This window comes from Hakea prostrata, chromosome 2 (assembly GCF_041222555.1).
Source record: "Hakea prostrata isolate BN-2017 chromosome 2, UWA_Hpros_2, whole genome shotgun sequence".
In the NCBI taxonomy this organism is placed as follows: domain Eukaryota; kingdom Viridiplantae; phylum Streptophyta; class Magnoliopsida; order Proteales; family Proteaceae; genus Hakea; species Hakea prostrata.
The window spans coordinates 7,740,965-7,768,499 of record NC_142601.1 but is presented as its reverse complement, the minus strand read 5'-3'; the positions used below and the strand labels follow the sequence as shown (position 1 = coordinate 7,768,499).

At 37.9% G+C, this 27,535-nt stretch overlaps 2 protein-coding genes across 4 annotated transcripts in view; one reads left to right on the top strand and one right to left on the bottom strand.

Moving 5' to 3' along the window:
* Window positions 1–601: 601 nt before the first annotated feature.
* On the top strand, window positions 602–6,317 carry LOC149023564 (uncharacterized). The gene is made up of 6 exons (XM_089142814.1): window positions 602–934; window positions 1,054–1,081; window positions 4,325–4,555; window positions 4,894–4,957; window positions 5,047–5,106; window positions 5,691–6,317. The coding sequence occupies exons 1-6, from the start codon at window positions 810–812 to the stop codon at window positions 5,744–5,746; spliced, it is 564 nt and encodes a 187-aa protein (XP_088998940.1). The 5' UTR covers window positions 602–809; the 3' UTR covers window positions 5,747–6,317.
* A 2,307-nt stretch (window positions 6,318–8,624) lies between these two features.
* Window positions 8,625–27,535, bottom strand: part of LOC149023563 (uncharacterized) — a 50,907-nt gene continuing 31,996 nt past the window's right edge. For all 3 annotated transcript variants that reach the window (XM_089144105.1, XM_089144104.1, XM_089144106.1), the window contains 6 exons: window positions 13,268–13,431; window positions 12,243–12,986; window positions 10,070–10,488; window positions 9,262–9,360; window positions 9,039–9,176; window positions 8,625–8,938 (listed from right to left, as the gene is read on the bottom strand). In XM_089144105.1, coding sequence (XP_089000231.1) covers window positions 8,786–8,938; window positions 9,039–9,176; window positions 9,262–9,360; window positions 10,070–10,488; window positions 12,243–12,986; window positions 13,268–13,367 — 1,653 coding nt within the window. In that variant the 5' untranslated portion in view covers window positions 13,368–13,431 and the 3' untranslated portion in view covers window positions 8,625–8,785. The remainder of the gene's footprint in view (window positions 8,939–9,038; window positions 9,177–9,261; window positions 9,361–10,069; window positions 10,489–12,242; window positions 12,987–13,267; window positions 13,432–27,535) is intronic.

Genomic DNA, 27,535 nt, shown 5'->3' with positions numbered 1-27,535 from the left:
AAAGAACAAGGATGTGAGATGTGCCGCATGCTAGCATTTTGCGAATAACTCTTTCCTTCTAAAACGAAATTTCTAGAGTTAGAATTCTAATCCGTTTGTGCCTTTGAATGGTGTGGAGATCAATGTTTAAAGTATCGATATAGAGTATCGTATCAATGAGGTGATTTTAAGAGACATATTGTCATGTATCGAGTATTGTATTGCTCTAACTAATATATTTTAGTATAAACAGAGAGACGTATTGAAATATATTGTATCAGTTGGGTCAAATATGAATACGTATCGGCTAATATCGTATGGTATCGTGGAATACTTTAAACCTCTGTTGTTGTGTATGTATTATTCTTCACGCCATAGTATAAAGCTATCAATAAAAAATTTTAAAAAATTTAAAAAATTGTTCACCAAAAAGACGTGTTACATGAAAGGCCCTCTTTCAGTTATGAATGAGTACATCATACGAAATGATTCGCGCTTATACATGAAAGGTCCTCTTTGATGGGCATCCATATAAAATATATAATTTCTAATTTTGTTTTTGATATAAAGATTTAACTAAATTATATTAAAATATTCTGTTGTGTTAGTTGGTTTTCTCCCACATTAGCTCTGTGCCTCTGTTGTTGACTCGTTCTTCTAGCCTTCTCTTCTCTTCTCGTTCTCAACATTGAAGCGGTGAAAGAGATTGATCCATTGCCTTGATCGTCAGATTCGAATTCTCAGAAACTGACAGACGGCATTGTTTTTGTGTTTCTGTGTGTACAAGAGAGACAGAGAGAGAGAGAGAGAGAGAGAGAGAGGGGAAGGGGATGGAGATGCGGAACAGTGTGGCGATGGATAACTCGTCCATGGCGCAGCATCCAACACCTGCAACTTCGTCAAAGCAAGCCAAGGCTTCAACCAACTCTGTGGACACTAATTCCGTCACTCGAAGGTTCTTCTCTCTCCTTCTTTCAATTCCATTTTTCTCTCCCTGGATTTTCCATTTCTTCAAGAAGCCAGTTTCTTGTTATTGGGTTTCATCCGTTGACGCTGTGTCTCATCTAATTGCAGGCTTCAAACGGAATTGATGTCTCTCATGGTCTGCTCTCTCTCTTTCTCTCTCTGGGTGCTTGTTTGAATACTTGATTTTTGTGGGCTTCTATTATTTCCTATACATTTCTCATAGGCACGAAACTGATCACTAGGCATGCATGCCTCTCCTGCCCATGGGATTGTTATATTATCATTTGTAAAGCTCCATCAGTGGCTTGTTTTCCTTTTTGTGATTTTGTTAGTTCTCTTTAGGATGGAATCGATGTTCTTCTGAAATCCCAGTGGAAAAATCTTGTCAGTAAATTTGTAAAATCTGATTTGGTTTGGATAAGGCATGAAGCATTGGAGTAATTGAATATCCAATTTAATGGACATGTTGAATGGTGTTTTGGGCATTAGTTCTTGTTTCCATAGAGTCGATACCTTTATTGGGCTATTCAAAGAACTATTGTATCAAACCTCCTATTTAGTTCTTGCTCTGGAATTGAGAGGTTCAGCTCTCTTTGAACCTCCTTTCTCTTTCCCCTTCTTGGGGTCTTGGTAATGATATTTTATTCATCCGGAAAAGAAATAAATAAATAAAAAGAACTTCTGTTTATGTTGCATCTGGCAGGCCTTGGTGCAATAGTAATCCTGCTCTGTTGTCACTAAGTAGTCACTGGTTGAGTCTGAAAACAGCTCTATGAAAGCAGAGGTAAGCCTGCATACCTTATGACCCTATCCACACCGCACATTGGTGGGAGCCTTATGCACTGGGTATGTTCTGTTTTCATATAGAAATTGTGAAATGTGATAGTTAAGAAAAGGTTCAGGTCCTAATACTACAGGATCCTTCTGGCAGTAATCTTTAAGGGGGAACTGATATGTTGCACACAGAGATTGAAATACAAGTCTGTTGGAGTAGAGCATAAAATTCAGGCTTCATCAATCAGATTGCAAATGAAGGAGGAACAACAACTCAAAAGTTTTTAGTTTGAATTGTATCTAGAAATCCCAGGGGACTGATTATTTTGGTTATCTCCCATTGCGCAATCTGATTCTGTTTGTGCAGGGTTGAAGGATGTAATCATAGGAGTAGGCCTTGCTTTGGACAATGGTTTGTTAGACATGATAGTGAAGGTGATACTCAGTTTGTTATTAGAGATCATCAAGCGCGCTTGGTCCTTGAAGCTATATGCACCTTATTAAGAAAACTAGGTTATGCTCTCAAGGGAATTTATAAATTTTCTAGTAGGCTTCACTTTGAGCTGGCCAAGGTTGGGAGTGTCTAAGAAATCTTTTGACATTGGTATTCTTCACATTGTATTGTTCTTTTTGAGTGACTTTAGCTTTGATCTTCTTTTTGTTTTCATACTTTATTCTTTTATCATACTTGTAGCTGTTTTCTTCTCAATAAAATTTTGTTAGAAAGATTTCAAAGCTTTGAGGTTGATAAAAGGACATTCAGAATATTTTACTGTTTTACTTGACGGATATAAATCCTTCAGATGGTGATTTTAGCTTTTGATTTGATGGTTTGCATTGGTACTATTGAGCAGTAAGCCTAATATTTAGAGATCTCCAGTTCAACTAGGATAAATACGTAGGACCAACTCCTCCAAAGAAGGGGGAAAAAAAAAAGAAATGTAGGACCTGAGGGTTCTCCTTCATACAAATGTGGATGTCGAAAAGGATGTGTGACCTGTGTTCTAATGAATTGTATGTGAGGGGTTAAAGCAGTCATCCTAATATATATTGTAATACTCTGTCCATGTGATAGGTTTGCTTATCAGTTCATAAGAACATCAAAATTTTCTTGCTGATAGGTTCAATGAGGTGCTACATTTTAAGGTTTCCCCATCCAAATCTTTTGTCATCGGTCAAAATCCCTACCAGAATGAGATTGTCAATGATTATCTTAAATAGAAAGCGGCGCTTTAACAATTTGTTTTGCTTCTTCAGGTATTAGCAGCATGGTTTTGAACCAGCGCTCTCAATTTCCACCACTCAGTAGTTGATAGTTAAGGTCTTGTAATTAATGGGCTAATATCACTGACAGTGATAACCATGGTTTGGAAATCATGCATAGTTTTACACTTACCTTGAGCTACTATTAATATAGTTCCCAATCCTGACCATGGTGCATCTAAGTGTAGAAATGCTGGATGAAGTCGGAGGTTAGGCAAGAAGCAGTTTTTGTTATGTGTGTCTCAAATTCTTGTACCCATTTTGAAGATTGGCCAGCTTTGATATTTTTAATGTGCACCCAGTGGAAGTGGTTTATTTTTTGTTTTTCTGTTTTTTTTTTGTGTGTGTATATCAGAAAACTCTGAGCTACCATCACTGAGCTTGTTTTAGGGGGAAGGCTGTGACAGGGGAAAAGCACCTGCAAGACAGTGTGACTGGATTTGGAGGAGTATTTTTATGTTTCTCATCTTCTTGTCTAAAATGGAGAAACAAGTTTAGATTTCAGGATTTCAAGCTAGAATTTTCTGGGGAGAGTATTCACTGCTCCATCTTTGGAGTTCTTGAGAGATCTCCACTGGATTTTCTTCCATTTATGTAGTGAATCATCTTTAGCTTTGTTTGTGGATGTGACACATCTTCTTGGGTGTGTGAACTACATTAGACGCCTTTTTGTCATCTTCGTTTGAATCTGTTTGTTTCTTCGGGTTTTGTGGTGTTTGCTCTAACAATTTGTTCTATGACATACAATGACATTAGATAGTGTAGGTTTGGAAATGAATACACTCAAAGAGAAAAAAGGGTTGTTTAGTAAATGGAGAAGCTGAACATCATCAATGCATTGCATTTGCACATTTTGTTGTTTGATGGCTCAAGCACTGCTGTTTCTAATGGTCTAGAAAAGAAGTTAATGGACCTTAATATATCAAAATTATTTTTTGTCAAATACTTCATTGTCTATGATGACTGTGTCATATTTATCGCATTTTATGACTCAAAATGTTAATATTATTTTATTTGTCACCTGCAACTACCATGTAAGCAGAAGACTGTCAACTATTGTATAAAACTTAGGGAAATGGAAGAAAGGGGAAGTTTTGAGCAAAATTACTAGTTCTGATTCCCCACCGCCACTTTTAAATGTTTGGATGCTTAATGGTAGGATTTGTTCTTCAGAAAATTCTAGACATACATACTCTCACATCTAACAAATTACGAAAGGTTCATGGATGTCAGGGAATTAGTTTTCAATCTTTGATTTACTTAATATTTTGGTCTCTCTTTTGATGGTTGTAACTTTTTCTCATCATTTGCATTATATATTTGATGATTTTCATATCTACAGATGAGTGGAGGAGATCTTGGGGTATCAGCCTTCCCTGAGGGAGAGAGCATCTTTTCTTGGATCGGCACTATTGAGGGTGGCAAAGGAACAATATATGAGGGTTTATCTTATAAGCTTTCCTTGCACTTCCCCCTGGATTACCCTTTTAAGCCTCCCCAGGTTAAGTTTGAGACAATGTGCTTCCATCCCAATGTGGACCAGTATGGCAACATATGTCTTGACATCCTCCAGGTATCGATCTTCTTCTGCTAAAAATATATTAGTAGCACTAATATTCAAAGACGAATGCAGAAACCTGTATGGGAGAAGGGGGAAATTTGAATTTTCCTCTCATGCAAAATACATTCAGGTGTTGGACCCACAATTTCATGGATTTAAACAGTGTTATGCCCGGGGAAAACATGTACCTCAATTGGATGAGCAAAACCTCCAGCTTTATTGGACCTTTGCCCTTATAATAGAGGTGGGGAGAAGAACTCTTAGCCACTCTTCTCACCCTAGCTTGACCTCTCCTTATAAATGATTTTTCTCAAAGAGCTATCTGATGTAGTCCTTTCTTTGTTCTGTAGGACAAATGGTCTTCAGCTTACGATTGCAGAACCGTTCTTTTGTCCATTCAAAGCCTGTTGGGAGGTGTGTTGGTTCTCCCTCTCTCTCTCTCTCTCTCTCTTCCCTCCTGTGGGAGTGTGTTGGTCTGAGCCTTATCTGATCTCCATTTGCAGAACCCAATATTGATAGCCCTCTCAACAGTTATGCTGCAGCTTTATGGAACAACCAGGAAGGTGGGATTTATCACATGCTAAGCCATTTTATATATTAATTCATGTTTTTTCCTTTTTCCTTAAATGTTTTAATTAGTAAAAGCTAACCAGGTTGCGTGGTATGAGGGATCCTGAAATTGTCAATTAAAGCTCCCTAATACATGCCCAACTTAGGTTTTCTTTGATATAAGATTCTCTTTTTCCTGAGTCATTATGCATGCACAGAACCATAAGCAATTTCTTGATGGAACAAGTCGAAATTCAAAAAGTTTGAGGCTTTAACAAATTAGAAGTGTGTAGAAAGCCATTGATTTTTTGTTGAACTTGTGACTGCCATTGAACAAATCTGAATAGGTAAAGTTGGGAGTAATTCAGCCTGAGCAATCAGATATAATTCAATTATGTAGAACATTTGGGATTATGAATTGTCTTCTTCTGCAACTTTTCTAAAATTGCAAGTAGCAAGTCAGGTGATATGTTGTGCAACTTCATACTAGTCAAGTAAAAGCATTGTCATCCCTGGAAGTTTTGATACATCATGCGTTGACATCATGGAGAAACCTTGGTACTTGAGCTGATCATGCCATTATGGTTCTCTCTTGCAGATTACAAGAAGATGGTGCATAGGCAATACATTGATGGAGAAGTGTTTGAAAGCTGACCTGTGAGCGTCTCATATCTCAGACACAGTAAATTTTACACACACCGTCACTAGGCAGATACACTTCTCTAAAGGACATACTTTAAGAAAGAGTACATACAAGGAAAGGTTTTGAGGTATAAACGTGTTTCATCCATGAATTGCATACCAGGGTCCCTTTTGAGGTCTGAAGGACTCACTGAAGCAGCATCCCACTACTCCTTTTCAGCATTTTACCCTACGTTGATTTGTATTGTTGGCTGGCTGTCCATATTTATGTATAGTTGCAAGGAATACATAAGAAACTTCTGTCAATTCAACATCATTTGAAAGTTGCATCATATGTGCCTTGTCTCTCCCCCTGCGATGCAGCAGTGCATAGAATTACATTGGTTTCAAGTTCAAGTTTTGAAAATTTGTGGAAATCAATATGCTATGAACCCTCATGTAACCTACAATTCCTTTACTGATTCCTATTTTGGTAGCTTTTCCTTGAAAAATCAACACTGGGTTGTGATGGACCAGGTTATTTGATGTCTACATATGCTGGAACCAAAAGGTTGCTTTCCACTACGGCATCTGGATAATTTCTTTCGAGTATGTACTGTGTTTTTCAACCATATTTTTGGTTCTTAAAATGAAAATTGTACATCCTCAAATTTTCAAGGGACTGGGATCGAACAGCCATTTTTGTTTTGGTTGTGTTTGGTGCCCTTGCTGCTTTTCTAAAGTGATTCTCCTGGGAAGCATTTACTTGGACAACCAACCCTGCTCAGTGCTGCTTTCCTAAGGAATGCTCCATATGCCCCCCCAGAGAGTACAGCAATCTTTGCAAAAGAAAAGAACCAAAGATAGAGTTTCTCTTAACCAACCCATGTTGAAGTGAGGATCTCTTCATCTGGGGTGTCTGACCCTCTGACTGCACTACACAAGGGATTTCCAGACTTGAACAAAAGGTGGGCAGGATATTACTGGTCATATTCTCTCTTCCCCAAGTCTAATCAGAATAAAAAATCATCATCTTGTGAAAGAGAAATCAAACATCAAACACAGAGAACCAAGATACACTATAATGTCTAGATCTACCTTTCAACTAATCTCAAACATATCCTGAAGTCAAATGAGAGAAGATAAAGCCAAATGCTCTTGCATGAATTGTCTAGAAAGTGTTAGAACAGGTGTCAGGTAACTTTGGATGAAAAATATGTTGACCTTGGAGAGTTCAAACTGGGTTTTGCTTCATGAACTCTACATTAATGCGTAAGAAAAGTGGGTGAAATAATCTGGAATGATCAGACTGGCAGAAAGAATATAGATGGGACAGTGCCATGACTTTCATGTCCATTACTGCTTTGTCAGCTCAGATAATGACTCCAGGAAATGGTTGCTGCCCTTGTCATCATTCATCTTTAGTGATTGGAATATCTGGCTTGAGCTTACCCAGAAAACAGTAAAAGATGTGGCTAGAGATTGAGCAGCAAGTAAGCAGTCACTTCAAAATCATATATGTGGGTCCAATAATATCATCATCCTCATGCCTTCAAGGTTGTTATAGTGTAGGAATTTTCAGTACAGCTATTCTGGGATTGAAGGCTTGATCTTGAGGACAAAGACAGGTAACTAAAACTATATTTCATATTCCCTATCTTCAGATTCCATGGATCATCACTAACATCAGCATTCTTCCTGATGACCATGTTGAGAATGAATATGCAATTAAGAAAACAAACAATCAACCACTTGGATCTATTGGAACTTCATCTCTATATGATATGACATGAAAATTCATGGATCTCCCCCTTGCTTAGATTTTACAAATCATCTCCACCTCCACCTTGGTTTTTATCAGTCATCAGTACTTCACTTCTAACTAACTGTAGCTCTCACCATGTTTCAATGCTCCCTATAAGCTTTATCCAAATTCTTTACAAGTGGTTCTACATCACAACCATGATTCTTCTAGAGACAGACAACTTCATCATTTACTATCTATATTCAGTGTTCCTGATGAAGTCAAATTTATCCTTAGTTCTAGTACCAACAACATTCACACAGTGCTATAAGACTATTCTAGCAATTAATCTTTCAGCATTATTTTCTACTTGATTACATGATACGTAGCAAATTAACTCTTGACTTGAATTAATACAATGAGACGAACAATCAAATTCAAAAGTCACAGAGAAGCTTGAACCCATCACTATAATTTACTGTATTCAACCTTTGCCTTTCTATGCTTGTCCTGCTTTGTCCACTCCATTTAATGAGTTAGTAGAGATAAAAACCTTGTTAACACGTTTTCTACTATGGACAAGCTTCCCACACCATGGATTCCACCTGCACACCTCTTTTCCCTTTTTCAAAGGATATGAACACTGGAATTAAGAAAAAGTAATTCAACTACCTTATTTTTTTTTCTTTTTTCTTTTCTTTTTATCTCTTACATCTCTTTCTTTCCTTTTCCTTTCTACGTTAAAAAATAAAAAATAAATTGCTTCACTCCTGTTTCATGGTATTCATGTCGGCACCGGAATATTTATCCTGACCGTCCGATCATGATCCCCTGGTGAGAGAGACATAAAGCGTGGAATCCAATAAATCTAGATTCCATCAGATTCCTTCAATCGCTATCAAACGTTAAAGCAACTTAGCCCACTTGCAAAGTGCGTGATTAAGTGGATTAAACTTGCTTATGCCACCTTATCATCAAACCATTAGAAAACTGTTAATTCCCTTATCATGTACTCACATTTTCGTTTGGTTAGTGTAGAATTTCTAATTATTTATGAAAGTAGTTGAAACCTTCACGTAAAAGAAAGCTTATCCCCGTGTAGCCATCTACAGGGTTTGTAAAGAACAGTGAATCCACCACATAAAAAAGAGGGAATATCATAAAACAGGTTTTCAACAAGTCAATAATGGAGGTTGTAACTGGAAATCTTCCATACAGACACTGTAGCTAGGCTAGTCTCTCTCCTGCTTCATAGAGGACTGGTATGAAATCCAACTTATATTTACAGAATGGACAAAGCAAAGATCATGAATATCAACAAATGAAAGCTACTTCTCTTGCAATCCATCTTCTGCTATAGCAGGTGTCTTACAGATTGGACAGGCGTTCTTCATCGACAACCATTTCTTGATACAATCCACATGATAATCGTGTTTACAGTTCTTCAGAGTCCCAACTTCCTCCTTTTCTTTGTACTCTTCCTGTCAAATATTGGTAATGGTTTGTTAAGTGGTTGGAATACCCAAAACAGGTATTTTCAGAATCAAGGATTCAAAATGTCGAAACTAGTTGGGAGCTTACCAGGCAGATCACACAAGATACTTCCTCTTGGATTTGATCTGAGGAACGATGTGTTGTTTCTGTCAAACTGAAAGAAATCTCATCTTCTGACAAGCCTGTGTTGACACAACCAATTCTTTCCCCCAAAGCAAGCAGTTCCTGCACCAAGCAAAGAATTGATAACTGGTAAGAGACAGCATTTACTAAGATGGCTAAAGAAAGAAACAGGAGGAATTCTAATCACCTCATAACCCATGTTGTCTATGTCTAGCCTCATCTCCCTATGTGGATCAAGAAAATCCCTGGAACCATACAAGGCTGAGTTCTCCACAATCATGAGACCCTGCCAAGAAAATAAAATTCCTCTCTTGTCAATTGGTTAGTAACATGGATATAAAATCATTATGTGGGCTATTTAAAGGGCTTGAAATATGCAAAACAAATGAAACCCCCCCCCGGTTCCCCGGGAACCCTGCTTGTGCGGAATCCTTCAGCACCAGGGTTCACCCTTTTCTAAACAGGCAAAACAAAACGCATGCTACAAGAAATTACAATCTCTCCCCTCCCCCCCCGCGGGCCCCTTTCAGATAACTGATTTTGTTAATAGATGACTTGGGTTAACAAAGCTCTACGCTGAAAAGAAATGAGTATTGGGCAAGAAGTCAGCACCATGGTTGCTTTGAGTTCTCATAATTTATGGTAGCTTGTGAAAAGAAACCTGTACTGCACCTGGAGAAAGAATGACAACCGATCTCCACTAGTTGGAGATTCTTCGCCTCATTTCTTTGTTAGGCAATCAATTCTACAATCATAAATCTGTTTATCTACTTAGTCTTTCCCAGTAAAGAGCATTGCTTATACGTGTAAAACAAAACCAGTAACAGTTGTGTGGGCCACTCAGGAGGGTTGTCAAATTTAAAGTGCCAAATAATTCAATATAAATCTCCATGCATATGTGCAAGCTCAACGAATTGAAATTCAATGGAAGAGGTGGAATTGTCACCAATGAAGTGCAAAAAAAAATGGGATTCTTGATATGAGAAACTACCAACCTCAGTCAACGATCTATCATGGGCATCTGGCGTGTCAGGTTGTAAAGAGAACCTCTCATAAGATATCCTAGACCTTCCACTTCTGTCATTGTTATGCCACCCTACTGTAGAAAATGACCTTGACTGTCTGGCAGGATAAGTTTCGGATGCCAACTGCAGACCATCTTCTGAAGAAGTTGCATAATGCCCCGAGTGTGGGTAGCTTGAAGAGGACCTATAAGCAGGGGCAGATGACCTCTGATAGTAGCAACCACGAGCACCCCTCACAGATTGAGTTGAGTTACCATGAAGATTTTGGGGAGTAACAGCAGGATTTCTGCTAGAGACAAAATCATTCTGGTACCCGCCAAGCTCTAAGGAACCATTAGTAGTAGAGACTCCCAAAAACTGGTTGGTCTCGTGAGTCGGGCCACTAGTATCTGCAATTTCCAGAGAGATTTTTCTTAGCAGCCATGCATAATTGTTTTCAGGATGCAGCCAGCACAAGGCTCCCACCACTACAAGATCTGGGGAGGGTCATAAGGTACACAATCTTAACCCCAATCTTGATGGAGGGCTGTACCCTAACTCAAAACCATGATCACTAGTTCACAGTGGAGCAACTTTACCATTGGACCAAAAATTTTGTTCTAAGAGACGCCTCGCAAATGTTTTGAAGATACAGCAGATATGCTTACAAAACATAAACAAGTGTTTCAAGCACTATGCACCATCAACAGCCAAAAAAATAATAATGTTCATCCAATATCAGGTTATCTCTGTCTTCACATGATTCAAATCCTCACTGAAAAGTGTGATGTCAAACCTACTAAAAAGTAATTAAAAAAAAATTAAGTAAAAAAAATTAAAAATGAAAAATTTATGCGCATATTAGAACCAAGGTTCGACATGTCGGTGACATTTCACCAACATGTCAACGATGAAAATTCGACCCCTGGTTTCGGGGGGCATTTAGGGTCGCTTTGGCTTTAATTTTGTTGGTTAGCCTAATTTGAGGCCAATAAACACACTGGGAGCATTATTTTAGCCTAAAACATCACTTAATCTGAAGTCTCTGATTGGCACATACCCGACTATATGCAGGAAAAACTAGAAGTCTGAAAAACTCATATAAACTAATGTAAACATGCAAAGAGAACAAAAGTACACTACTAGCGAAGAGAAGTACTAAAGTCTACAATTCATTATACAATTATGTTGAGTATGGCTCATGCTTCACATTTTACTGCCGACAAACACAGGGTCCAACTCCCCAGTGACTGGGCGGGGTCCGGGGAGGCTACCCCGACGGGGGTGTGGGGGCAACACCCTGGGAGCCTATAGAGGTCCTACGTCACTTTGGCAAAAATCAAATGAAAAATCGGTGAAAAACCAAACGAAGTTCTACTAAATATAGTGAATTTGGCGATATATCGCCAAAAAATTGACCAGTGATGATACATTGCCGACAAATCAGCGATATATCGTCGACTTATTGCTTATGTCGTTTCGGATGGAGATTCATGTCGCCGACACATTGAACCATGATTAGAACACTAGCTTAAAGTAACATTTAATGGCCGAAACCAAGGGAAACATATGTAAGCTAAACAAACTAATATTACACGACATAAATATGTACACATTACAAACTAATATTTAAGTGACATAAATATGTACACATTAACCATACTATTTTTTTACTAGTAACATAATAAACAAACTTTAAAGGTAGTGTTGAAATACTAGTAATATTACTAGGCACCAAACATAACAATGCATTATAGATCACCTTCAAGATGACCCAAATCTAGGTCAACTTTCCAGGTTGCTGTGATACCTGGCAAAACAAGCAAGAAAACGGAAAAACTCAAGAAACAAAATCAAATATTTTACTTGCTTAACCACTACTAGATCATTTTCCAGGGCACATGGGATTCACATATTTTTTGGCCAAATCATCAGAATAGGAAGATTTCACTTTGGACAGATCTTGCTTAGTGTATCAACCAGCATCAGTACCATATCGATCCATATCAGTATTGTATCAGCTTGTATTGGTAAAAAATCAGTTCACATTAGTACTAAGCATAATTTTTCCATTTACTGATTCTATATATCTTATCAAAACTGCAAATCTCGACACGTTAGGAACCGTATGGCCAACATGTTTTGATACTTTATGTCTACAAACCTGAAGCCAGAATTCTTCCTCTAGCAGGAGGGATGGGATTATGACTCCACTCCCAAGTTACTCCATTAATACCAGGACCAGCAGGATCCACCACACCAAAATGATCAACTGGATGGCCAGAATGAGGAAGGTGTGAAACATTGCTTGACAAATGAGTCCCAGCTAGATTTCCTTCCATATCAAGACTAGATTGGCTTCTCACATTCCTTTGTGAACCTTCATTCCCAATCGACAGACTACTGCCTCTATAACTGGGATTTATGCCAGTAGGATCCCAAGCACAGTGACGAGAATGTAAACTATGTTTCTCCTGATGCATATCTGAAGAGAGAGAGCGATCGGAGGAACTTCCAGCACCATAGTGTCTGCTGGTACTGCCTCTCTCACAGATCAAGGAAGTCGCTGGGCCTTTTCTTTTACATGGTCTTCTTGAACTGCTAGCAGAAGAATTAATGACACTACCCTCAATACCATGAATTGCATTTCTGTAATAGCTTGCAGGAGATGCATGGTGAACATAATATTGTGAGGCTGGACAGAAGTTCCCATTGTCTGGTCGCTGCTGCAGAAAGGGATCATAAGATGAGCCTCCAGAAGCTGTTCGATATTGTGGTACCTCCATTCTGACACTAGATGGAGGATACTCATTAGACCTCATAGCTGAATTCCTCTGGAACGGAAAAGTTAATCCACTTGCTGAAATGTCTTCAACAGGAAAACCATTTTCCGGACTACCAGCCCTGCCTGCAATACAAACTTGAAAATAAATAATGAACATAAATGGAAGGGCAAATCCATATACTGGTGGCAATTACCATTTATGAAAGGCTTACCCCATCATATATATTGCCAACTTAGACCTCCAAGGTGGAACCCACAAGGGCATCACAGGAGGTCCTACCGTCCTAAGTGCCATGCATGTGTGCAATATAACTTAATTACAATTTTTAGATGTAACTACCATCGATAGACTACCTACATAAAGAATCTAAATGAATGAATACAGATGTATGAAGCTGCAGTACCCAAATGCACATAAGGCTGCTCAGTAGGAATATGATTCCGGTTCTGATCTTGGTCCCTCTCATAATTTTGGGATGTGCCAAAAAAATATCTGTGCCCCATAACAATATCACTACAAAGTCCAAGATGACTTAGGTTCTTGTGCAGAACAGCCAAAAAGATCCACCTGCATAAATAGGAAAAGCATCCGGAAAGTCCAAGTCAACTTCAACACAATGTGCTAGACCACATACACAAAAGAAAACTTCAGGAATTAGAAATTTTATTCCAAGTTTGTAGATTATCAGCCACAAATGGGTTTATCACAATTGCACCTAGAGAATGGGTCTGACAATTCAAGCCAAGCACACCATTGTAGAAAACAATTAGGAACTGTTCCTACATGAACACAAGTAAGACTATGATACAAGTTACAAAACATCTGAAAAGTTCCAGACAATCAACCATTAGAAGTCCTCCCCTTCACTTCACAGAAGCAATAATTTGAAAGACCTAAATCTTGTATGCAAACTTCCATAAAATAGATGCTTCATTTTTTTTAACTATTAACATCATTTTCCTCCTTTGGTAAATTTCATCTGAAGCTGCCTCAATGCCACAGTACGAAACACCAATGAATTCAGCTACATTCTAATTCCAAAATTCCTATTTGTATGTTGACCCAAATTTTGCAGCAACTTACCTCTTAAATTGTAAACATACAATTAATTCTGGATTGTTTCTCTATACGGTTTTAGACTTCAGCAATTTAAAAAAAACATCTCAATCACATGCAGTTGCACCTCATATTCAAGCTACTGAATCTCCAATCACTCTCACAGATGGATGAGAAATTTCAACAGCAGCAGTTGCATCACAGAACTGGACAGAAGATGCATATGAAGAAAAAAATCAGAGTTAGGAATCAAAGGACTCAAGTAATCAAATACCAATAGTGATCAAGCTACAAAGATCACTTTAATGATGACCATTCCATAGAAAGATGAAAACCACTGTAAGCACCACTGACTCGATCCCTACAGTTACTCAAATCACCCTAGAAATTCTGTTCTTTACTACATATATCTCTACTCTCCATGTACAAGAGATTGTGCATCTGGCGGTTTTGTTCTCTTCGCATGCTTCTTTTTACTTCTCCAAGTACGACAACTTTCAACCGTGTGATGCTGTTAATGCCATACAAAAACTCCTCTTTAGATTAGGTCCCCAGCATTATTTTAGTTGTCTGAGTATAAACATAAAACCATTTAAGCAGGTTCACAAATCGTCTCTAGATCAAAAGCTTAGATTACTAAAAAAGACTTCAATCCCATAGATATTCAAACGATAATTCCCACCACTTGACTTCTGCATTGAACTTTATATTGGTGCCTGCAGGAAGGGGGGTTTAGATCTACAGTGCTAACCAATAGGAAGCCATACAGTGGTTGAAGCAGAAAGTCAAATGATCACAAACTCAACTTAACTTTAATCTGGATGAAGCAGGAATAATATCCCAAAAATCAAATCATTGCATATTAAAAATACCTGCAGTACCGTCAGCTTCAACATTACATATATATTCGGAATTTAGGTCACAGAAAATTGTTGACCACTACTTATCTAGTGGGCGAGAGAAAACCTATGTTCACTTACAAGGTATCTAATTTGAAGACCTTAAGAGACTATACTTGTATAAAGTTACCCAACAACAACAACAACAACAACAACAATAAGCCTTGTCCCAACTAAATGGGGACGGCTACATGGATTCTTGCCCTCCAATCAGTTCTGTTCGAGGCCATGCTAGATACAAGGCCTAAGCTATACATATCCTTTCTCACCACTTCTCCTAAGGTTATCTTAGGTCTACCCCTAGCTCTTCTAGTTTCTTCAATATGGATTATATCACTTCTCCGTACAGGAGCATTTATAGGTCTCCGTTGAACGTGGTCGTGCCACCTCAAACGACTTTCTTTAAGCATATCACTTATGGGAGCAACTCCCAAACCAACTCTAATATGATCGTTTCTTATCTTATCCATCCTAGTTTTGCCACTCATCCATCTTAGCATCCTCATTTCTACTACATTGAGTTTATCTATATGATTCTTTTTAATAGCCCAACACTCTGCACCGTACATCATAGCTGATTGAACAACGGTCCTATAAAATTTTCCTTTAAGCTTTAATGGAATACGCCGATCACATAAGACCCCGGACACACCTCTCCACTTCATCCACCCTATTTTAATTATTTGGGAAACCTCATCTTCTAAATCACCTCTTTTACTTATGATTGAACCTAGGTACCTAAAACAATCACTCTGAGGAATCTCTTTATCGTCAAGTATCACCACCTCATCATCTGCCCGATCATGACTAAAGTTACAAACTAAATATTCTGTCTTCGATCTACTAAGTTTAAAGCCTTTTGATTCCAAAGCTACTCTCCATGATTCTAATTTGGTATTAATCCCCACTTAGGTCTCATCAATCAACACAATATCATCCGCAAAAAGCATACACCAGGGGACCTCATCTTGAATGTCTTTGGTTAAATCATCCATTACCAGTGCAAATAGATATGGGCTTAAAGTTGACCCTTGATGTAGCCCAACTGTTATTGGGAATTCATTACTTTGTCCCCCCACTGTTCTAACACTAGTCATCGAACCATCATACATATCCTAACTATATCTATATATTTACTTCCAACACTTCTTTTCTCTAGTACTTGCCAACTTAACGCTCTAGGGACTCTATCATAAGCTTTTTCTAAGTCAATAAATACCATATGAAGATCTTTCCTACATGTATAAAGTTACCCATATTATGTAAATATAGGATATCTGTCTTTGCCATAAAGCAATTTAACTTATAGCCATCAAAATCATCAAGAATGTCCACATGATCCACTAAGTTGAAGAAGATTGAATGCAAGGTTTTAAGAATCCTACCATATCCACCAACACTAACCAATATGTATTGTTCCTTCAAGGTTATATGATACCTATAAAAGGGTACCAATACATGTAAGAAACCTCATTTTATGTACATAATTAATTGAATGCACTTGTCTCACCGTACTTGCTTTCAGTATTCTACATGTTACTTATAAAAGAATTTATGCTCCAAACTGTATTTTGCATATATCCTTAACATTTAATACGTTTCTTGGCTATTTCCATATATATCTTTGGTGTGTGTTGCATCTTCCCAATACAATAACCAATACCGATACTTTAAACCTTGGATTGATGATTCAGCAAATAGGGCACCAAAAACATTAAGTCAAACCACAATGAATTAGTCAATATACAAGAAAATGAATTTGATACAAAATTAGACAACAAAAACCTAGAAGTTCATCACCAACACCACCGACACAGAAATCCCCCAATACCACCCTTGGAGAGTGAAATTGGTGACAAAAAAAAATTAAAAAATCCAATTGAAGATCCCCAAAATCCGATTTGATATTGGACGATCCTTCCTGAAATTCCTTTGCAAAATGCTCCCAATGAGTAATAAGTTCAGATAGTGACATTGTAAATAGGGAAGTTCAGACTTGATACCACTTGGTGTACCCTAGTTTAAATAGGAATAACTAGGGACTAGTTTTCCAAGGTCTTAAATAGCACCAGCTAGCAATGAGTTTGATCAAGGGTTTTGGGGTGATATAGGATGAGGTTGTACGCGGCACGAGGGCACGCCATGGAGGAGGCAACTAGGGAGGGGAGTTAGGGTTTGGGAAATGATTAAGCAAAGGGGTTGTAACTTGTATCAGGCAAGAAGGAAGGTACGAGGTGCATCTGCTTTTCAATTTGGTAAGGTTTTAATGGTCAACTTAGGTAGAGTTTAGGTTAGAGATTAGGGTTTATTGGGGAAAATGAAATTCGAAAGCAAAAGGGGGAAAAAATGCTCAGGAAATTAAAAATTTGGAAGAAGAATTGGGGTTGGGGATAGTGTTGAGATTTCTTGAACAGCAGCTTGAATGATAAAAGATATTGTTGGGATAAAGAAAGAAGATGAAGAGAAGAAACCACTTTCTTCTGGGAGGGTGGGGGCTGTGTGTGTATGTGTGTGCGCCTTTTTTAGGTATAAGATGGACACAACCATGCTATGCCATTACACCCTAGTTCAAGTTTAGCCCCCTTTTTTCCAAACTGAGACAACATTGCTATTGGGAAAGAAAGACCCAGCTTCAATTGGAAATCAACCATCTCAGTTCGTTTCGGTCAAACAGACCAATCCAAAAGCTTTTTATGCCTTGTTTCAACAAGATCTGCCGAATTTTGTAGATCTCATCTCCCTTGTTTCGCAAGTTTCAACACCCCTCCCCCATTTTTTACCTAAAACCTTGAATTTTTTTAACAAATCTCTACATGCCTTCATCATTCTTCCTCCATTTTCTGGTTGAAGGTGGATTAAAGCTCATTTGAAGATCCAAGGTATGTGCATTCTTACCAAAAACTTGAATTTTGATAGTTGACCTATAAATACATGTTAGGTTTTGTTCAAAGTAATATATGTTTAGTTTAGGGGCCTGATCTATGAATACATGCAATTCATATTTTTTCTTTGAGTAGTCCTAGTATTTTTATTATTTTTTTTTTCTGGTTTAAGAAACTAATTTCCATACAACATACTTTGAAAATAAATGCTATTTATACATGATGGATGAGAGCCAATTCAATGTGAGACACCATCACTCGATCTACGCCGTGATGGCGTCGAATTTTTCTTCTGTTGTTATTTTCTTACTTAAATTATTCCAAAGTTATTATTTATTTGCTCTAATTTAGAAAAAATGACAAAAAAAAGAATAATTTTCTGTTTTATACTTAAAAAAGGTAGAATAATTCATTCCAAAAAATGAATAATTTTCTGTTATATACTTAAAAAAGGTAGAATACTAGTAATAATATGTATGCAATTATAGGTTGCAGTTTATGATCATGATGATTATGTTTTTTTAATTAAATTTAGTTAACACTGTAATTAAAAATTGATACAACAATTATAAAAAAAGTAGATTACAGAGCAAAAAATTTCCAAACTTACAGGAGTAATTCAGTATATGCTTTCTTCGTTCAGGGGTCACATTAGACCACTAGGAATGCTTTTTATGATACTTTTCTTTTTTTGGATGAATGCTTTTTATGAACTTAGTCTGTACTTCTTGTATCAGGTTGCTTGTATTGAAGTATGGGTGATGGGTTGCACAGGCATCCCCTGACTGGAGATAAGAACAAATCAGAATGTAATGCTGCAAGAAGCAGATTGGAGGTGGGGCCACTAGATTAAAGTGGCATCTAGCTGGGGGAGACAAGAATGTCACTAGTTGCCCCAAAGTTCCATTAGAGATAAAGGTAGGTTTGGCACAACACCTTAGGGGTGGAATAGCAAAGCAGAGGGATAAGAGGGTAGCTAAAGAGTTCTAAGATGCATGTCCAAATGATATGCCTGACCTAGGAGATGAGGAGGAGGAACCAGATGAGTTTGGTACTTCACAGTCTAAAGCATATGCAGCGCAGATGAGATGATAAATTATGGCAAGCAAAGAGTCACAGAGGATGGATGAGATGAGAAGACAACAGATGGCCAAGAGAGCAGGTTCATCTAGACAACCTGCATATGACAGAGCCTGAGAGGAGAAGAAGATTAGGTTCACAAGGGAACCCAAACATTTCACTAAGGAGGACCCAGCCTGTGAGGACCCTAGAACCAAATCCCATCCCAGTCCCAGCATCCCGAGGCTGAGTTAAAGAACCCTCATTCATGACCCAGATGCAAAGATCCTTCACACAGATCCTGCAGTTTTTAGATTACCAGAGTTTAAACAGAAAAATTAGAAGCAAATGCAGGCCAATGTGAAGGAAAAAGTGGGGATTGTTTTCTTGAAATGGGCTTCCTACCATAGCATTCCTGCTAACGCTGCCCAGGGGCCACTCTACAGTGCAAAGTTTGATGAGATCAGTGAGGCTGGAACTGGAATGAAGGGCCAGCCCCGTATGAGATGTACAATGTATATTTGTCAAATCACAAGGAAGATTTAAAGACACATGTTGATGGATTAAAGCCCAACACTATGAGGTGATAGTGATATGGTTGGACTGGTCCCACTAGACAGTCCTTCATCAATTTCATATTGAATTGTGATGGGAGGATAATATTGCTCAAGTCAATTGATGCATTCAAGGAGAAGAAAAATGCGAAGTACATCTAGAAGGTGGTGGTGAAAGAAGCTGGAGAAGATAAATGGTACAATTTGTCGCTGATAATGGCTCTAACTTCAAGAAGGCTAGGATCAAAATAATTGAACACCCCCGATAAAAGCTCTTTTGGACTCTACGTGTTGCACAAGGTATTGACCTCAAGATTAAGGACATGGATCAATTGAAGATTGTGAAAAGGTGGTGGACAATGCAACTCAAGTCAGCACCTCCATCCACAACCATGGATTCACATTGTACTTGTTAAGAATAAGGTGTGGTGGTGACACAGTTAGGTCAGGCATTAAAATGTTCGCAATCAATTGGGTTGCACTGAAGAGCTTTGAGGCTAAGAAGGCTGGCCTTAGGTCCATTTTTGCCTCTAAGGAGTGATTCAATTGCAACTCATGGAGGTAGAAGAACCCAAGCCACCAATCACCATCTCTAGTGACAGCTTCTAGGATAGTCTAGGGAAGGTGGTACAGGTAATTGACCTATTGTCACAGTGCTAAAGTAGGTAAATCAACAAAGGAAGCCAACTTTACCACACTTATGGGTCACAATGGCATAATGAAGCTGTAAGTCGAGACAATCTACAAAAAGGGGAACAAGAAATTCCTCAAAAATAACCAGGAAAGATGGGAGAGGCAGCTGTAGCATCTACTGGTAGCTTATTGTTTTTTATTCAACTTAGTATCTTGGTCCTTCTTGTTGAGTTTCTTACTAGGGCCTTTTGTTTTTTTAGCATATTATCTAAATCCCAAGTACGACTACAAGCATCTACTTAGGATGAGGCAAGAGCCGATGAATACAGTTCAAAACTGTAGTGGAAAGGACACAACCAAATCGAACAAAACAAACAATTATCAATTCAGAAGTGAATATTAGTTAGTGTTATTTATTGCTGTCCAGTAACTTGGTAAGGTTCACTTTATAATAACCTAGTTATTATTAATTTTAGATGAACATGTTCACATGCACTAGGCAGTACAAGTTTGAAGCCAATATGACAATGTTAAAAGAATATCCAATTTCAATATGTAGAAATACAATGTTTGGCAGAATGACTTATTGATCCATGATCTCAAGCCCTCTATTTATAATTAAGTGGAAAGTAGACTATTACAAGGAATAGAATTTTACATGAATGCAAACTCTAATTTAACTCCTATACAAACTCTTATTAGACTCCTAATAGAATCCAACACTCCCCCTCAAGTTGAGGCATTAGATATTAGTCATGCCCAACTTGCCTACAATAGGAAGGAAATCTCTTTCTTTCAAACCCCTTGGTGAAAATATCTGCTACTTGGTCTCCAGATCTTACAAAAGGCATGCAGATAAGCCCTTGTTCCAACTTTCCTTTGACAAAAAACCTGTCAATTTCAATGTACTTAGTTCGATCATGTTGCATTGGATTATTAGCAATACTAATAGCAAACTTGTTGTCACAATATAACATCATAGTGTTTGGAACTTGGACTCCAATATCTTGCAGCAAGCCTTTCAACCATAGTAGCTCACAAACTCCACGAACCATAGCTCTATATTCAGCTTTGGTACTAAATAAAGCTACCACATTCTGTTTCTTACTTCTCCAAGTAACTAGATTACTTCCAACAAAGGTACAATAACTTGAAATTGACTTCCTGTCTGGAGATCCAGCTCAGTCTGCATTAGTGTATGCTTCTACTTTTAGATTATCGGTGGGTGATAAAAGTACTCCTTTTCTAGGAGTTCCCTTCAAATACTGTAGTATTCTGGTAACAGCCTTCATATGAGCTAAATATGGATCATGCATGAATTGGCTCACTATCCCTACAGCATAAGCGATGTCTGGCCTGATGTGAGACAAGTAAATAAGCTTCCCTACTAGCCTTTGGTATCTTCCTTTGTCCACTGGTTCTCCCTCTTTTTCTTTAAGTTTAGCTCCAGCTTCAATAGGGGTATCAACTGCTTTACACCCCAACATTCCCACTTCTGATAATAGATCTAGGACATACTTTCTTTGGGATAGGAATATACCTTTATTTGATCGAGCCACCTCAATCCCTAAGAAATACTGTAACTTCCCTAGATCTTTAATTTCAAATTCTCTGCCAAGAAAGTCTTTCAGCTTTTGAATTTCTTCACCATCATTCCATGTGATGACAATATCGTCTACATAAACAATGAGAAGTGTGATGTTAGTATCTAACTTCTTGACAAATAGTGTATGATCAGCATTGCTTTGCTTGTACCCAATAGAAGTCATTGCCTTCAGAAGGCGTCCAAACCAACATCTAAAAGACTGTTTTAACCCATATATTGACCTCTTCAACCGATGCAGACAGACTTTCCCTGCAGTATTGTCATCGGAAAAACCATGTGAGATTTCCATTAGACCTCTTCCGCTAACTCCCCAAGTAAGAAGGCATTCTTTACGTCTAGTTGGTGCAAGTTCCAATGTTTGTTCACATCTACAGACAACAGAACTCTGACAGTATTTAGTTTCGCAACAAGGGCAAAGGTCTCCTGATAATCAATCCCATAGGTCTGGGTAAACCCCTTTGCAACTAGTCTAGCTTTCAACTTGTTAATTGATCCATCCATATTTTGTTTAACCACAAATACCCATTTGCAGCCCACTGGTTTTTTTCCTGGAGGAAGTGTAATCAGCTCCCAAGTGTCATTTTTCTTCATTGCCTGCATTTCCTCTACCATAGCTTCCTTCCATCTCTTATCAGCATAGGCTTCCTGCCAACTTTTAGGAACAGATACAGATGACAGAGAGGATATAAAAGCACGGTAGGAGTCAGACAAAGAGTTATAAGAAACATATTTAGCTATGGGATGTTGAGTACAAGATCTGACCCATTTTCTAACAGCAATAGGAAGATTGGAAGAAGATACCTCAGTAGAATCTGATTCTCAAGCAGGAGACTGAAGTGGTAACGTATCACTTTTCTACACCTGCTTTAGACGGTTGTATTTCTTCCTCTAATAAGTCTTCACCTCCTTATTCTGGTCAATCTGGTTTTGAAAGACCCCAACAGTGTGTCTCACAAGAGTGGTCTCCCCCTGGCTAGGTTCTTCACATGGTTCAGAAATCGAAGGGGGAGGATTAGAGTCCTCAGGTATACTGGCCGAAGTTTCCCCCTGGTCAGGAAACTCTTCTGGGACTCTTAAGTTGTGTTGGTGTGTGATAGGAAGATCTAGAGTCGAAAGAACACCTCTCCTCTAGGACTCTCCCCCTGGAGAGGTGTATAGTAAGGGCAAAACTCATTAAAAATTACATCCATGGATACAATGGTTTTCCTGGAAGGAGGATGATAACATATGTACCCTTTCTGAGTAGCAGAATACCCCAAAAATATGCAACGTAGGCCGCGGGGAGCCAGCTTACTCTAGTGGGCTATGATTCTGGCATAACACACACATCCAAAAACCTTTGGGGGAATAACAAAAGAAGAGGCTCCCTGAAGAATCTCATTAGGACATTTAAAACCAAGTATCCTCTTGGGCATCCTATTCATAAGGTAAGTAGCAGTGAGAATAGCGTCACTCCAATATTGGTCAGGGACATTCATAGAAATCATAATGGAACGGGCTATCTCTAAGAGATGCCGATTCTTCCTTTCAACAACCCCATTTTGGGCAGCCGTATCAACGCAACTGGTCTGATGCATTTTGCCAAAATCAGAGAGATATCTTTGAAATTCACCATTAATATACTTTGTGCCATTGTCACTGCGAAGGATCTTCACAGTGGCATTGAACTAAATTTTAATCATATTATGAAAGTCACGAAAACATCGGAAAACCTCATTTTTTTGTTTTAAAAGATAAATGCATGTAGAACGAGAGTGACAATCAATAAAAGTAACAAAGTACCTATGGCCAGTAATAGACACACGTCGGCAGGGACCCCACACATCAGTATGAATTAGCATAAAAGGAATAGATTTTCTATTATGAAGAGAAGGTAAATAAGTAGAACGAGTCTGTTTTGCAAAAATGCAGGCTTCACAAAAAAAACTATTTTCATTATAAGAAGAAACCAAATCAGGAAATATTTTCTTAAGAGTTCCTAAAGGGGGGTGACCTAGCCTACGGTGCCACTGATGAAGGTATGATATTACCGAATGGACCGGATTAGAAGATGTAGTCAAAGCAGACGTAGATTCTCCAATCGGCTCGAGCAAATAAAGTCCATTGTCTAGTTTACCACGTCCAATCTCCTTCCCCGTGACCAGATCCTGGAAGACACATTAAGATGGGAAAAAATCACTTTACAATTCAAGTCATGTGTAAGACTACTGATAGAGAGCAAGTTAGTAGAGAAAGAGAGAACATGTAAAACTTTAGACAAAGAAAGTGATGGAGAATGCTGAATGGTCCATTTTCCAGCAATGTAAGAATAGGATCCATCAGCAATTCGAACTTTATCCTTTCCAGAAGTTGGAGAATATTGTAAGAAAGATGAGGATAAACCTGTCATATGATCTGTTGTTCCTGTATCAATGATCCAAGGAGTAGAAACTGAAGAAGCTTGAAAGCTTGTAAAGGTTTTACCTGAAGTAGCAAGGTAGGTGTTGGTATGGGTAGTAGAGGAAGCAGTGGTTGTACCATCAATAGTTGTCATGTTGACAAAATTATCTGCAGTTCTTCAGTCTTCACCCTTTCGAAGTAACAGAAATGTCAGAGAATGCAATAACCAAACAACCCAAACAGATCTACCTTTTTTTTTTTTTTTTTTCCCCAGTAATGACAAATATGTCCTTGAAAAATCTGAATTTGCAAATAAATCTCAGAACTTATACAAATTAACATATAAGTCCCTGCAATGCAAATTTACCAAAATAACCCTCAAATATCTATTTATTTGGGCTAATCGAATTACCTCAGATGAAGAATTGATTCTCAATCGCAGGCTTAAGAAGAACAGCCCCAGTCGAAGAACCTTAATAGCAAAACCCCAATCGAAGAACCTCAATCGCAGGTTTCAGATGAATAACCAAGCTTCAGAATCGCAGGTTTCAGATGAAGAATCAAAGAGAAAAAAATGGGAGAGCCGAAGCTGAAGTTGTTGCGATTGCGAATAAAGCGGAAGTTGCTGATTTCTTCTTCTCTTCTTCTTTCCTCTATTTTCTGTTCTTATTCGTCGAATCGAGACGGAACTGAATCGTCGTCTTCTTCTTTCTTTCTTTTTCTGTTTCAGTTGGCGACCAAGATGGTATTGAAAAACTGCCAGCAGTAGAACTGAAGATTGGCGATGGGTTTGAAAAAAAATCAGAAGAAGAAGAAGGTAGGTCGCTTCCCTAATCGAACGATAAGTTACAAAATTTCTGTGATAGTTGCAGAAAATTCCTGCGACTATTGCAGAAAAATTCTGCAATAATTGGAGAGAATCTGTGATGGGTTTTGCAGAGAGAAAAAAAAAAAAAAAAAAAAAAGAAGATCCTAATCGAGGCTGGATTTCGATGGATTTCGATGCTCTTCGACATCTCGCAAGAGAGAGAGAGAGGCCAGGAGGTAGGTTTTTTTTTTTTTCCTCTCACTTCCCTAATCGTATTTAGGCTCTGATGCCATGTAGAAATACAATGTTTGGCAGAATGGCTTATTGATCCATGATCTCAAGCCCTCTATTTATAATTAAGTGGAAAGTAGACTATTACAAGGAATAGAATTTTACATGAATGCAAACTCTAATTTAAATCCTATACAAACTCTTATTAGACTCCTAATAGAATCCAACACAATATTCATATTTTGGATAAAATGAAGAGCTTCATCTGTATAACATGTGTGATTCAATTCTTTCAAAAAAATTCCATTTCAAAGACAAAGTTTCTTTTTATTCATATAAACCAATGGATTTCTACATCAACCGTGTCTGAAAACTATATCGATGTCAGATGTATGCTTGTATATGCGGAAAAGGACAAAACCAATCATGAAATGTTCATAGTGCTTAACAGAATTAAACAATAACAATTGCCTATTAGTCATACCCAGAAAACCTAGCTCATCGGAGTATATTGTTCAATCACAAACTAGGGGAAAAAGTACATATGCTTCACAAAGACTAAAGAGAAAAATACCCAAAGGTAAAATGGCAAACCTTAGTAATGGGTTCTTGGAGAGTAAACCAACTTTAAAAATCAAAGAAATCCCAGCTGTATAAGGTCCATAATCCAAGTTAAAATCTTGCCATCACCCCACAAATAAAAAAAGGGGTGAAACTATGCTTTCTAGTCTGAGCTTTCAAAAGAAGACATGCTAGACATTAACATTAGGTTCTTTAATATTCCTTTTAAATGTCCATTTAATTCCCAGGGCCATCAATAGGAATAGGCTAGATATGGATGAAGCACTTATGATGTACATTGCCAGATATTAAAAAGGTAAAACACTACAACTTTACTTGCTTTACAACCTACAACTAAAATGAAGTCTGAAGATACTATAAGCTAAACCTACAGCACACATAAAAAGTATCTCAACCTTCTCTCTTGAAATATTGGACCAAGATAGTAGTTATTTGTCCACATACGGCAAAAAAAGTAACTTAACCTGAGAAAATAGTAAGTTATATTAACCCTAAGAATTAAAATAAATTAAAAAAGAACAGAAGAAAGACTAGAGACTCCAGCACAATACTCTACCATGATCCACCTCTGTAAAGAAAAAGAAGCATAAAGGGCATCCCTTTGCTGTTTCCATGGGATTGAAAAATGGGAAAGATGAATACCAAAAGCATAACCATATCATTAAAGCTTTGTTAACTGTTAACATAGACGCATAACAATATTTTCAACTCTGGAACCTCATACTAGAACCACTGGTTTACACAAACTGATGGTTTAAGCATTCAGCCCACCTCTAAGATAACTCACTTCAAAACAAGATCCACTTGTTGATGTGACAAAAGACCTGTTATCATGTAAAACTCAGACTTAAGATAGAATTACCAACAGCCAAAAGAATTCTTTTCTTTTTTTGTGGGGAAAGGTCAATAAGAATCATATAAGCCCTAGATGCAATTTTGGGCTCCCAAGAAGATAGGCTTTCTCTCAGTTCCAACATATCAATATATCATATTCAGATTTCTTATGGCCATCCAGTACAGTGCTTGGAGTTGCCATTTTCTATAATAATATAAAGCATGTTACAGTTTCAGTAGATCTGCCACACATACACAAGAGATTGAGCAATGCCTAATAAAAGGTGACTGGCTTCTTGCAAGAATCAACCATGAACAATTGTTTGAGATTTGACCACATAATAAAATACAAAGGTGGTGATAATTCTCGAATGAAGCAGATGTGGAAACCTTAGTCGTCAGATAGTCTCTTCAGATGCAAGTGGACTACGTGAAATAACCCAATAGAGACACTCCAGGATTTTCTTCAGAAAATTTCTACTTCTCAACTTCTACAAGAGAATTCCAATCGCTGATAAAGCAGCCTTTTCAGCAGCAAAATTACAGTAATCTTTCTTACAGCTGGATGGTAACAAAGCCTGCAGATACAGAGGATGTCTCCCTCCATCTTTTTAGTTATAATAACTCAATCATTGCAATGGGCGAATTTCCTGGGAACTGCAAATCAAAATTTTTCTTCCATATTTGCCCAGAAAAAAAAAATTTCTTCCACTTTCCAATCATGATAAATTTATTATCTTCAATGCCATATGCCTTGCATTCCACCTCAAAAGACTCTTCCTGTTTATCAGCTCCGGTTAGAAATTTCAGAAGGAAAGATGAGAAAATTTCAATGTTTTTCATACTTTACAAATCATAAAGTATGCAAAGCATCAATTTCTTTTGGAGCATCAACCCATAAAACCGTAGTAGCAGATGCTTATGTCTTGGAGCAACAGGGAGTATCAGAAACGTTAACACAATATCTGGAGCTTTTGGCAGGCAAAGGCCTTTCCTGCATGTCAAATAATTCAGTGAAACAGAAAGCCTGTTGGCACAGTATGCTCGCATTTCAATCCACATTCTTTTTACAGGTTCCCTTGCCTTTCACTTCTTATTCACAATGGCCAACCAAAATAGGTAACATTCCCAATATGAAGGTATTTGGA